We start from the raw sequence: 13,148 nt of genomic DNA, 5'->3' as shown, positions 1-13,148 counted from the left end.
CAAACATGCAATTTTCTTGAGCATCAGCATCGCCGATGCAAATGATAACACTACAAAACTGTAATAGCGAAAACGAAAACACAAATATTTGTTTCCCGTTTGCTTGTCTAATTGCTACAGCCAACTCGTACGATTTGTTGCACACTGACGCCACTAGTGGGGAAGACATCCTTAGCGGAAGCAGCCAATCCAATGGCAACTATCTAATCATACATTATGCACGGCTAGTGGCACCTCGTACATGCAAGTGGAGAGTACAACAGCTGGTTCTATTTAAAAGTGAACATAGGATTATTAAACTTTGGTACCAACGGTTATCAGAAGATCTAAGAGGTGAGTTCGCACTGACGTAAAGAGCTTTGTACTCCATAGGAGGCTTATCGCGTCAGCGATATCGAAAATTTATTTGTCGGTCTAATGATGTATTTACGATGTGTTCTCTCTCATTTCTATATTTCGTTCATAGAACAAAATCGACCGAAAAATCTACTGCTTTTTCTCAACCCGTATGGTGGGAAACAGAAGGCATTCGCTCTATTCGAAAAATATGCCAAACCACTGTTCAAATTGGCACAGGTTGACATCAACCTGATAATAACACAACGAGCGCAGCAAATCTACGATATCATGACATCACAAACGATCAATTTGAACAACTATGACGGCGTGGTATGCTGTGGTGGCGACGGAACGTTTGCTGAACTGTTCAACGGTTTGGTTTACCGGACAATGATCGATTTGGGTGAGTAAACGACTCAGTAACCCGGAAGGCTGGGAAGGGTGGGCCTGCGAAGGTAACAGGACGCCTCGTGAACCCTAGTCGATAGGCAGGCAGACATATAGAAGAAAAATAGGTTAAGTAGAGCAGTTGCCACTCATTACTTTCAATCCTGAGCACCCATGGTGGTTCAGAGGGCCGAATTGAAAGATCTCCATCCTACTCGATTGCTGCCATTGTCTTGACCTGTGACCAGGTCAAATTTCTGTCAACTTGCTTTATTTTGTTGTTGAGGCTGCGCTGCCATGAGCCTCTGGGCACAGACAAACAGACGTAACACTCTGACATTTCCCATCGTACACCGAATTAACGGTCTATTTAAAGATTTGACAGTTGGCCAACTGCCCACCCGTGGCGCTCGTATCGTTTTTGTTCGAGTTTGACGTTTGCCCACTACCGCCACCTAGTTCATGGTCGGCCAAACTCAGTCCTTTTAGTATTGGGCGAACAGATTTTCGGAACTATGATTTGAATCGAAAAATGTTCGTAGTGTTACTTCTGTTTGTCTGTGCTCTGGGTCTGCCTCTGCTGCGATGTCCTGCTGGGTTCCAATCTTGCGTTACGAATTACCTACAATATACCACAGGCATCTATTCTCGAATACTTTTTCAAAACGACGTATCAACATAGGATTTGCGTGTATTATACGTCGTTTTAACTTGCAAAGGCAGCGTTGATGGTAAGACCTGCCGCCGAGGAGTGCTAATCGAGCTTGCTCTGCATATGAGAGCGCCGTTGGGCTAAGAGAGCAACGTCATCAGCCAATTCGAAGTCATTTACTGCCGCCACTCGCATAACAGTCCCTTTGCTGGGTTTCCTATTCATATGGGACTGTTTTGCGAGTGGGGGCAGTTTAGGTACTCTATAATAATGGGCTGCCACAGCAGCCCACGATTTAGTTCACGATCAATCGCACCTAGGGGTCATCCATAAAGTACGTCACGCTTTGGAGAGGGAGAGGGGTTGTGGAAATGCTACAACCAATGTAATAACTTTAGAAAAAAAAACCTTCACCAAGGGGAGGAGGGTCCAAAATTCCCAACATTAGCGTGACGTACTAAATGAATGCTCCTCTACCAGGATCTCGTTGATCACGATAAGAAACAGTACCAGTTGCCAGCAAACGAGATAAGGGTGTCGCTATTATCATAGAGACCAAGGAATCTTAGAAGGAGCGCTTCTTCGAGTTCTTGAAGGCAACAAGGAGCGGTCGAGGGGGGCAGCACAAGTTTTCCCAAGCTGAAATATCCCAAAAAGCCGAAAAAAGCGTCTTTTCAGTTGATATACCGACTTTTTTGTGCATGTGTCAGGCTAAATACCATCTTTTTTTAGGTTGTGGAAACTTGTGTCGCCCTCCCTGAGAGCGGCGCTGAGCTGACGAATCTCGTAGCCGACGTATGCAGCATCAGACGTATTCGTATCAATGATAGAATCCTTATAATGGAGGTGGAAAGAACCCTCAGGAATGAGAGCTTAGAAAGCATACCGCGCGCAAGGGCCCCGTCTACAAATGTTTGGCATAGGAAGTTTTAGGCGAAGGAGTATAGGTGAGAGCTCGCAGAGCTCTCCAGTGTTAAAAGCTGGATGACATTACGGATGCAGAGGAGTGCGTTACGGCTCTGCAGCAACAGTGCGAGGTGAATGTGGCCACCGCGGCAGTTTAGTTGTGGAAAGGCCCGTTAGTGCCACAGGTGGTTTGGGTTCAGTTAAAGGAGGGACGCTCAATGTGAATTGGCTTGCTTCTAGTGATTTGAACTGGAACTGGAACAAAAGTCATTGAACTGCAAGCTTAGGCGAAGGCCATAAGACACAAGGCTGCACTAAACTTGCCAAGTGTTAGTTCTTTTCCGGGAAATCTGAGAAGAGCAAAGAGGCTCCGGCGGGAGGCCATAGACAGCCCGGCCTTTAAAACAGCCTTAGCTGGTAAACGCAATCTCATCGCGTACCCACCGGGAACGGTAATTTGGTTGCGAATGGGTCCATGGGTAATGGTGCATGGACTTCATGAGTGCCTGGATCAGTTGCAACCAAAAGGTGTCTCAAGTTTGGGAAGTCAGGTCATACCGGAGCACGCAGGTCATAGCGGTGCTCTGCAGTCGAACTGAATCATTCTCTGACAGTTAGCCGCGTCGAAGGCTCTCTGCCAGGAGTTCCTAGTATGTTGTTGTCGTTGCGGCCTTCTCTTTGATTGGATCCGAGCCAGGGGCTTGTCGGCAAGGGGAACGGTTTTGAGTTAGGTCGAAAAAGTAGTCCCTTCTGCTTCTTCACCTTCATTGGCGTCGGAGAAGATCTCAGCCCCCACTATCTAGGAATTTTTTTTCTTTTTGCTGTTATTTTGTCCTTGGTTAGTTCTTTGCATTTGACTAGGTTGGGTATCAAATGAAGAGCTACATTATTGCTTACCATTCATTATACATATTTTCAGGAATGGACATCAACCAACCACCGTACTTACCTAAACCCAGTATTCCGATCGGGATCATTCCGGCGGGTAGCACAGATACGGTAGCATATTGCTTGAACGGCACAACCGACATTAAAACTTCCATCATTCACATAATCCTTGGTCAAACACACGGACTAGATATTTCCAGTGTGTATCGCAACAGTGACGATAAGGGCGGCGGCGGAGACATTAATCCGGCTCAAACCAATGACGATTCGAAAGGATCGGGCAGTGATACTCTTGGCGGCAGCGCCCCTAAGATTTCCAACCGTGCTGAAAGACGACCCCAATTGCTCAAATTGTATGCCAGTGTTTTATCCTACGGATTTCTGGGTGACGTTACATTGGAAAGTGAAAACTATCGGTGGATGGGTCCGAAACGGTATGACTATTCAGGTAGGTTGGAATCGCAGAGGATCAATTTTTATTTTTAATCCATCCAAAATCCTTTTTATCCTTCCAAACCAATGCACTCTTTGTTTAAGGCTAGTTGAAAGGTCGATCTTAGCTTTACCATAAAAGTCTGTGTTCCTAGCAATAGCAAGAACATATTTCAAGCATTTCATGACGGTCGACCTCATAACAAGCAAACGGTCCGTCAGTTGGAATATACTCTGGTTTTTATGTTCCTTTTATTTAATTGAAGGCGCCAAAAAGTTCTTCCGAAATCGTGGCTATTCTGGGGACATCACCATTCACATGGAAAATGATGTGATCGATGACGTGCGAGTTGATCGGAACAATCCGCACGATGGCGTGCGTTGTATGGAGAACTGCCAACGCTGCCAGGATGCGTCCACGAAGAGCGCCAACCCGATCGACTGTGATACTCAAGAAGTTACCGTTAGTGGAAAGTTCCTTATGGTCAATGGTGCTAACATTTCCTGTGCTTGCTCTCGGAGCCCGCAGGGGTTCAATCCGTACTGTCACTTGGGCGATGGTTATCTGGACCTGATTCTGGTACGACATACCTCCTTCTTCAACAACATCAGACTACTGATGGCAATGTCGTCGAAGACAAAGAAAATCGTAAGTTTATGTTTAAAGAAGTAGCATTAGAGTAAGGATATGCATGAACCGGTCTTTTTTTATTCATTAATTGTTCCCATTTTTAGTAGATAATAACAAACAGGTAATTTTTGTGCTTAAAGCCCAGTTTTGTGTTCGAAAAAAAAACTTCTTATGCGAGGTATGCACTTCAAACGGAATCGCTCAAGTAATTTTCGTTCAGTGCATTATTTTTCCGTGACCGGAATGGTCAAGACATTTAACACAGCAAGCCCCATTTGATTTGACGTTTCGTTTCAGCTCTGTACTAGGATCCGGAATAAAGCGAAGCTTTATTATTTCTTGAACGATTCCTTGCCTGAATTTTCCACGTATCGAGATAGGCCAAGAAATTTCTGGCCATCTGCGTAGGAACCCATTAAGCGATTCCCGGCAGGCATTTTCTACGGTGACTGCCATTTGAACTGTTATTTCTTCGCAACTGCGTACTGCGATTGCAGAAAAACGGTTTCTGGAGCGAATCAGGCAAGGAATTTCGCTTGCATCTAGATAGGCCGAGAATTTTTTTTCTGATCTGCAAACAGCCTTTCACTCACAAAGCCATCTTTGCCGGAAGTGATGCCACCCGCACATTCCAAGGTACTCATTCCAGTCATTATCAAATGGAAATGATGTAAAATCACAGAGAAACAGACGTCACACATTGCTTGCTTCCCGTCGGTAGGTGGTCAATTGGCCACTCGCGGCGCTGGCATCGTTTTTGATCCTGTTTGACGTTTACTCATTACTGCTACCTAGTGATGGCCCGACCAAACACAGTACATTTAACATTGGGCGATTGCGTTTTCGTGACGATGTGTTTTAATGAAAATTGTTCTAAGTGTTACGTCTGTTTCCCTGTGGTAAGATCATCACTTTCCATTAACCGAAGGTCAGGATAGATCTCCATGAGAGCTGGTAACTTTGTCTGCTTTGCATGTATTGACCACCATCGCCACCAGTTACGAATAATTTCGAAGGGAGGAAGTGTGTATAAGCACCGTATCTTGTAATACCCCGGACAGACATGTGATACGAGTGTGATTCCTGTACAACGGTACGCAGTGTCAAGAAAATTCTAACAAGACTGACTTGAACTGAGAGAATTTTCAGTATGGCACTCATTTCAAGCGCAATTGTACAGTGATTCTTGTATCACATGTGTGTCATAAGTATAAGCGTTCCACCAGCTACATTGAATTAGATTAGAGGATCTGACTTACTTAAAACAACTTTTAGCAAACCCAACTGGCAAAAACCTGGAGTCAATCAGGAAATTTTTGATAGTTAGGAGTTTTATTGAAACTAGTTTGAATTTGATTAATATAAAGTTATTTAACAAATTTTGGAGAAACATATAGGGCCATTGTTTGCATTTCTGGAATAAGTTTCTTCAGAACTCATGGAGTTGGGGAGGATTCATTTATTACGTCCATGGTTTTTCGGGATTTTTTGAAACCACCCCCACCCCCCTCTGTCACGCTATTCTCCTATACCGAATACACAGAGAAACAGACGTAACACTTAGAACAAATTTCATTAAAAACATCGTCACAAAAACGTAATCGCCCAATGCTAAACGTACTGTGTTTGGCCGGGCCGCCACAAGATGGTGGTAGTGAGCAAACGTCAAACAGGAGCAAAAACGATACCAGCGCCGCGAGTGGTAGATCGACCTACTACTGAATATTTGAATCAACCGCTAAAAAGTTGATCGATGGGAAGCAATGAGAGTGTGACGTCTGTTTCTCTGTGCCTAATACACGTACTGTCACACTTTCCTAGACCCCCCCCCTCCCCCAAATGTTGAACGTAATTTATGAACGTTCCCTTGGTTTAATCTTTGAGGGGAGTTGGCGGCCGAAGCTGGGGAGAAATTTCTAATAGTTCCTACACAGACAAACAGACGTAACACTCTGATAGGTCCCATCGTACATTGATTTAACGGTCTTTTTCAAAATTGAATAGGTGGCCAACTGCCCACCCGTGGCGCTCGCATCGTTTTTGTTCGAGTTTGACGTTTGCTCACTACCGCCACCTAGTTGATGGTCGGCCAAACTTAGTCCTTTTAGCATTGGGCGAATATGTTTCCGTGGCTATAATTTGAATCGTAAATTGTTCGAAGTGTTACGTCTGTTTGTCTGTGGTTCCTAGTTCCTTATTGGTTTTATTTTTACATTAAGGAAACACTTCGATATTATTTTCGTTAGTGGTCGATCTTGGAAAATTTCTAAGGGTAAGATCTTCACTTTCCATTAGCCGAAGGTCAGGATAGATTTCCATGAGAGCTGGTAACTTTGTCTGCTTTGCGTGTATTGGCCACCAGTTAGGAGTAACTTCGAAGGGAGGAAGTGTGCATAAGCACTGTATCACAGACAAACAGACGTCTCACTCTACTCACTTCTTATCGTTAACCTTTTTAACGGTTGGTTCAACTATTTTGTAGTTTGAAAATCGTTCGGTTACGGCGCTCGCATCGTTTTTGCTTTTGTTTGACGTTTGCTCACTACTGCCACCTACAGAGTAGTTTGCGTAACACAGTCTGGTTAGCATTGGGCGATTATGTTTTCGTGACGATGGTTTTTATCGCAATTTGTTCCAAGTGATACGTCTGTTTGTCTGTGACTGTATTTTGAAAGCTTTCCACCAGCTACATTGGATTAGAGGATCTGAATTACTTAATATCCTAATTCCGCTCACGAACAAATTTATATCAACTTTTAAGTAAACTTTTCCGGAAAAGTAAATCCGTAGATCATACAGTAGCGGCTGTCGCTAAATAACGTATAACTACAGACAAACAGACGTATCACTTGGAATAAAATGCGATGAAAACCATCGTCACGAAAACATAATCGCCCAATGCTAACGTTGTGTTTCACAAACCCGCTGAGTAAGGACTGTATCGTTAATTATGAGTACACCTTTGAGGCTCTGTATTAAAAAGACTATGCCTTATTTTGTTAACTGCTTTGTGTCTATGTGTTTCTAACGTTGTAAACAAATGATAACCTTCATTAAAAGTTAAAGTTTTTCCTCAAGTGGAACAATGCGAGGGTTTACGGAGGAGAAGCGAAAATCGATTGTGACCAGGCACTGCAAGGAAAAATGATTATCGCTATGAAAATTAGCAAAAATTGAATGTGTTAGGGTTTTTGTTGTCCAAAATGCTATCAAACGATTCGGTATGCATAACACACTGAAAGACTTACCCGGACGCGGCAAAAAACAGGTGCGTCCAAGTCAAATTTGGACAGCAAAACTTGCAAAATCGTTGAAGGAAAATAGGAGGTATCCATTAGAGATTAAGCAAAAAAGTGTGAAACGACTGTTGGTATGGTTCAACGCGCCATGGAGCGTAATTCCCCGAAGACCTACCCAAAACAGAAATGTCCAAAACGCAGTCAAATTCTGGCGGATTATGTGAAAACTCAGGCTTGGAAGCTGTACGACGATGTTTTGAGCAAAAATTGCATGTGCATATTTATGGATGATGAAACGTATGTCAAATTGGACTACAAGGTATTTCCAGGGGCACGGATTTTCACTTTTAAGCATGGCACGGATGTTACGAATTAGGAGAAATCGATTTTTTGCGAAAAAAATGGGAAAATGGGTTGGTTAGGCAAGCAATTTGTAAATGTGGTATGAAATCGTCACCTTTCTTCACCGTCCCAGGTTTGAACGTCGAAATATACCGGAAGGAATGTCTCCAGAAACATATTCTGCCACTCATCTGAAAGCACAAAGGTCCTACATTACTTTGGCCGAATTTGACATCCTGCCACTATGCGCGTGACACCTTTGACAGGTATGAAGTAAACAATGTTCAATTTGTGGAAAAGGCAATGAATCCTCTAAATTGTCCGTAATTAAGGCCCATTGATAAATAGTTAACTTTGATGAAAAGGAAACTACGGAAAAAGGATAGAGGAGCAGAGGACGTCACAAAATTCAAGAAAAACTGGGTCAACGTATGCAAAACCATCGTCGGAACGGTTGTCCAAAACCTTATTGAAAGTTTCTTCTTTTAATAAAAAATAACACGTCTTGATGTCTAGATGGTTGTCAAGCAAAAGAGAGCGAACCTGTTTATTGCTGTTGCTTTTAAGCACCACATAACTGTGCTACACTGTATCTTTTCTTCTTCGTATTGTTTACATTCAATTATCGAAGGGGGTTCAAGCCATGAACATCGAAAGTTCAAAACATCGAATGGAAATCTTACACTTATGAAGCACGCCAAGAAGAAAGTGCGAAAGGTGGCAAGATCCATGAAAAATTAAATCAATGAACAATGTAATTGAATTTAATTTACAAAATAAATAAAACATTTTGAAATACAGCAATTTTAAGGTGTACTCATAATTAACGATACAGTCTTTAGTGAGCAAACGTCAAATAGCGAACGATTTGTGAACTACGGTATATTTGAATTATCCGTTAAAAAGTGAAACGATGGGAAGTGAGTAGAGTGAGACGTCTGTTTGTCTGTGGTATAACGTAATAGTGCACCGTAAAACTTTACGAAAATGATGATAGGTGATATCGCTAATTTAGAGAAAACTTTCCGTTTTACGGTAGATTGAAAAGCTACCGCAGCTTTCGGACTGATGATTTTTACCAAGGCATCATCAATCAGTCCAAGGATACTTTGGATCGACCCTTGGATACGACGCCGATGATCATTATTTGTTGCGGCTTTTCAGAACATTTCACTTTGATTAGACCAAACTTTTCAATGATACAATGATTTTCATAGCCGCAGTAGGACTTTGACAGCTGCGGTAGAATTCAGCGGCTACCGCAGAGTGGATTTTTTTTTAAATCCGCAATACATAGAAAGATAAATTACTGTTATAAGGGGTCGTCTATAAATGATGTAGCTTTTTATGGAGGAGTGGAGTCTCGGATAATGCTAGGAGCCATGTGTTAGATATGGGAAAACAGCTACGTCATTTATGGACGGCCCCCATGCATCCTACTGCACTCAAAATCCAATATTCAGGTGAACACGAATTGAAAATTTTGAATGCTAAAGAGAGAACTAATTTTAAAATACAATGCAAAATTGGTGAAAATCTAGCTAACGGCATTTCACATTTCGCTTTATAAATGATAGGTAGCATGCATTCGATTAAATTCCGTTTCCTTATTGTCACTAATGCTTAGCACGTTTTCGTCAAGACCGGTTTCCATGCTAATCACATACCAATCCGTTTTGATCACAAATGCGTCACGCGTCTGGTCTTTTATTTTTGTCTTCCTCTCCGCACCACGCCGGTACGCTTGTGCTTGGGCGGTCTCGTTGGAGCAGAGTGATTTGCCATTTGTGGAGATCTATCGGACAAAGAAATTCAGCTTCAAGGGACGCGTTGTGACGGCACACCAAGGTCACGGCCACGACAACGGTGCAATCGATGACGAGCTGGACCAAACCGGTACCACGTCCGCTAGCTCGGCTTCAACGGTTGACGTTGCGAACTCCACCGTTACTGCTGGCCGAACTGCTGCTGGAGGCTTGAAGGAGGACAATAAGCTGCTGTCCAAGTGGAATTGCGACGGAGAAATCCTGATGGATACCAATATAACTGTAGAGTAAGTAGTTCATTTCGGTAAAATTGTTAAATGTTTAATGGCTGTTTTTATCTTTGGTATTAACCCTTATGTAACCGACAGGGTACCCGGCCCATTTAAAAAGCACGGTGTAGAAAAAAGCAAAAAGTTTGTCGGACACATAACGGTTAAGTTGTTCAGTTTACTATAGGTACAATCATTTTGCATAGCCATATGTTTCATTAGATTTTGTAGTAATTTGTCATTAATCGATTTCTGCAAATGTGATTTTACTTAAACTAAACGACTTTTTTCTACAATCTGTATACACTGAAGTTTTTTTTACGACGGTAATGGTACCGCGTAAAAAAACCGCGTAAAAAACCGCGTTATTTCAAAAAACGTCGTAAAAAACCGCGTTATTTCAAAAAAACGTCGTAAAAAAACCGCGTTATTTCAAAAACCGTCGTAAAAAAAGTCCAAAAAAAAAATCAAGTTACGTTGAATGTAATCCTGACTATTTTGCGCGTGTTTTTGAAAAAAAAACTTGTTTTTTACGACGGGTTTTAAAATAACGCGGTTTTTTTTACGACGTTTTTTAAAATAACGCGGTTTTTTTACGCGGTACCGCGTAAAAAAAAACTTCCGTGTAATTCAAATCTTTGAATCTTATTAATTTCAGATGCAATTGCCAGCTGATTAGCGTCTTTCGGCGGGGTATCAGCTGCAGTGATAATAGTTGTAAGGAAAATGACCCAAGCGTTCTAAACTGCTGCGGTGTCTGCAAATAGTTCGTTTCGTTACTTACGTGACGAGCGAAAGATTGTGCTCTACTAGTTCTAAGGTAACTTCCTTGTTCTTTTAAAAATTTTAGTTAGTTTTACATTACTAAACAAACCCTGCCTGTGATTGGTATTAGCAAGAGAGAAAAAACTTAACTTATTAGACTTATTTTACGTTAGCATCATATGCCCTGGTGTATTTAAGGGAGCTGAAGTGAAACTTTCAATGAAACGGTTTAAAATTACTTTCCAAAGTGCTACAATTTAGTATTAGAACAAAAGGTATTTAAAGGTACGTACCGCTAGCTGAGATAAAATTAAAACACATAGCTCTTATGACATTCCAATACATATTAAAAGAAAAACTTTTGACCTTCAGTCAATACAGGTAGAGATTGCTCGTTTTTATAAGCTTCAACTAGATGTTTATTTAAAGATGAATAGCATTTCCGCTAAACATTTGTGATGATAGTTTTTTTTTAAATGAAAACCGAAAACACGTGGAATAAAATTTTAATTAATTTTTGGTTTCGGGAGATGGATAGATAAAGTTGTTTTACTAAAGCAAGCTTAAAATGGAGTTGGGATAATGAGATTTTCGTAATGCATTTGAGGTACTCAATATGTTGTACTTGTTAGGCAATTTATTACGTTGTAGTTTCAGGAGACTTCTACCTATAATTGTATGTTGTAATGGCTGTTAATTTGAAACAGGTTTATTTTTACAAACAAGCGTGTGTGTTTTATCCTTTCATATATCACATCCTATCAGCATCCTTAATTGCTACGTTTTTTCGTTATGGCGTCTTCGGGCAGCATAAATTGTGAAATATTATTGTTGTTTTCCAATGCATGTAAGGGAATCACAAATGAAAACTCTATGTTTTGCCTCACTTTACCTAGGATACCGTAATCCGGAGTCAAATTGATCACTTTGAAACAACTTTTGCGGATAACATATATAGCCAGGAAGCCATTACTAATCTTATGTACCGTGCGGTACCCATATTCTGAACGGTTAAGGGAATCTCACAACAAACACTAAAATAAATGGAAGTTCTTGTTGCTAGAGATAATGCTTCACATTACCATCAAGTGTGTTTGTTGTCTAGCTAAATGTATAAAATAAATTAAATCTCATAATTATGGACACCATAAGAAGCCGTAGTCCTAATTAAGACAAGACATAATCAACAATAGTACGCCACAATACTCGGTTTGTGGCTGCCGCTCTCCATCCTCGGTCGCGCCCAATGCTCGGCAAGTCACGCTCCACCTGGTCCGCCCATTGTGCTCTCTGCGCTCCACGCCTTCTTGTGCCAACCGGATCCGTTGTAAACACCAGCTTTGCAGGGTTGTTGTCCGGCATTCTTGCAACATGCCCTGCCCAACGTATGCTTCCGGCTTTGGCCATCTTCTGGATGCTGGGTTCGCCGTAAAGTGCAGCGTGCTCGTGGTTCATCCTTCTCCGCCACACACCGTTCTCCTGCACACCGCCGAAGATCGTTCTTAGCACGCGTCGCTCGAAAACTCCGAGTGCTTGTAGGTCCTCCTCGAGCATGGTCCATGTCTCGTGCCCGTAGAGGATCACCGGTCTTATTAACGTTTTGTACATGGTGCATTTGGTGCGTGGGTGAATCTTTTTCGGCCGCAGTTTCTTCTGGAGCCCGTAGTAGGCCCGACTTCCGCTGATGATGCGCCTCCGAATTTCTCGGCTCACGTTGTTGTCAGCCGTCAGTAAGGATCCGAGGTAGACGAATTCCTCCACCACCTCGAAAGTATCCCCGTCTATCGTAACATTGCTACCCAGACGGATCCGGTCGTTTTCGGTTCCGCCTACCAGCATGTACTTTGTTTTTGTGGCATTCACCATCAGTCCGACCTTTCCAGCGCGATGTTGAAGAGTAGACATGAGAGTCCGTCACCTTGTCGCAGTCCCCGGCGAGATACGAATGAACTGGATAGTTCACCCAAAACCCTTACGCAGTTTTGCACACCGTCCATCGTTGCTTTAACCAGTCTAGTCAGCTTCCCAGGAAAGCCGTTTTCGACCATGATTCTCCATAGCTCTGCGCGGTCGATACTATCGTATGCCGTTTTGAAGTCGATGAACAGGTGGTGCGTTGGGACCTGGTATTCACGGCATTTATGGAGGATTAGTCCATGGTACATGATGCTATTTTGGAAACCAATCCGCTAGATGCCAAATCCACATTATTTTCTAGAACTTTTAGTCCATCACACAAAATAAATATGTTAAATACAAATTATACAACAATAGTTTCAATAAGTGTAAGAAGGGTTCTGGTTCATCATAGGTCGGGTTTTTTCTATGGGATTGAATTACTTCGATCTATTATTTCAATCTCTTTAATGCAAATCAAATGAAGCTGTCACTTTTTGTGCGGAAAAATAGCCAGTTTTATTATTTCGTAAGAAAAAGTGCCATTGCTCCCCATACTACATCAGTGTTGTCAAAAGTACTTGCAAAAAAGTAATTTTACTTGACCTTCTTGCTGCCTTTTGAAATTTTACTTGG

At 42.1% G+C, this 13,148-nt stretch overlaps 1 protein-coding gene across 1 annotated transcript in view; it reads left to right on the top strand.

Annotated features, from left to right (window-relative positions):
- Positions 1-11,342, top strand: part of LOC109406925 (ceramide kinase) — a 45,522-nt gene extending 34,180 nt beyond the window's left edge. The window contains exons 5-10 of the mRNA XM_062845808.1: positions 121-333; positions 467-742; positions 3,204-3,620; positions 3,871-4,253; positions 9,589-9,869; positions 10,510-11,342. Of these exons, the coding sequence (XP_062701792.1) occupies positions 121-333; positions 467-742; positions 3,204-3,620; positions 3,871-4,253; positions 9,589-9,869; positions 10,510-10,618 (1,679 nt within the window). The 3' untranslated portion in view covers positions 10,619-11,342. The remainder of the gene's footprint in view (positions 1-120; positions 334-466; positions 743-3,203; positions 3,621-3,870; positions 4,254-9,588; positions 9,870-10,509) is intronic.
- The last annotated feature ends 1,806 nt before the right edge of the window (positions 11,343-13,148 follow it).

The sequence above is a fragment of the Aedes albopictus genome, chromosome 1 (genome assembly GCF_035046485.1).
Source record: "Aedes albopictus strain Foshan chromosome 1, AalbF5, whole genome shotgun sequence".
In the NCBI taxonomy this organism is placed as follows: domain Eukaryota; kingdom Metazoa; phylum Arthropoda; class Insecta; order Diptera; family Culicidae; genus Aedes; species Aedes albopictus.
Note: the sequence above shows the minus strand (reverse complement) of the source record. Positions and strands in the feature narration are given on the sequence as shown.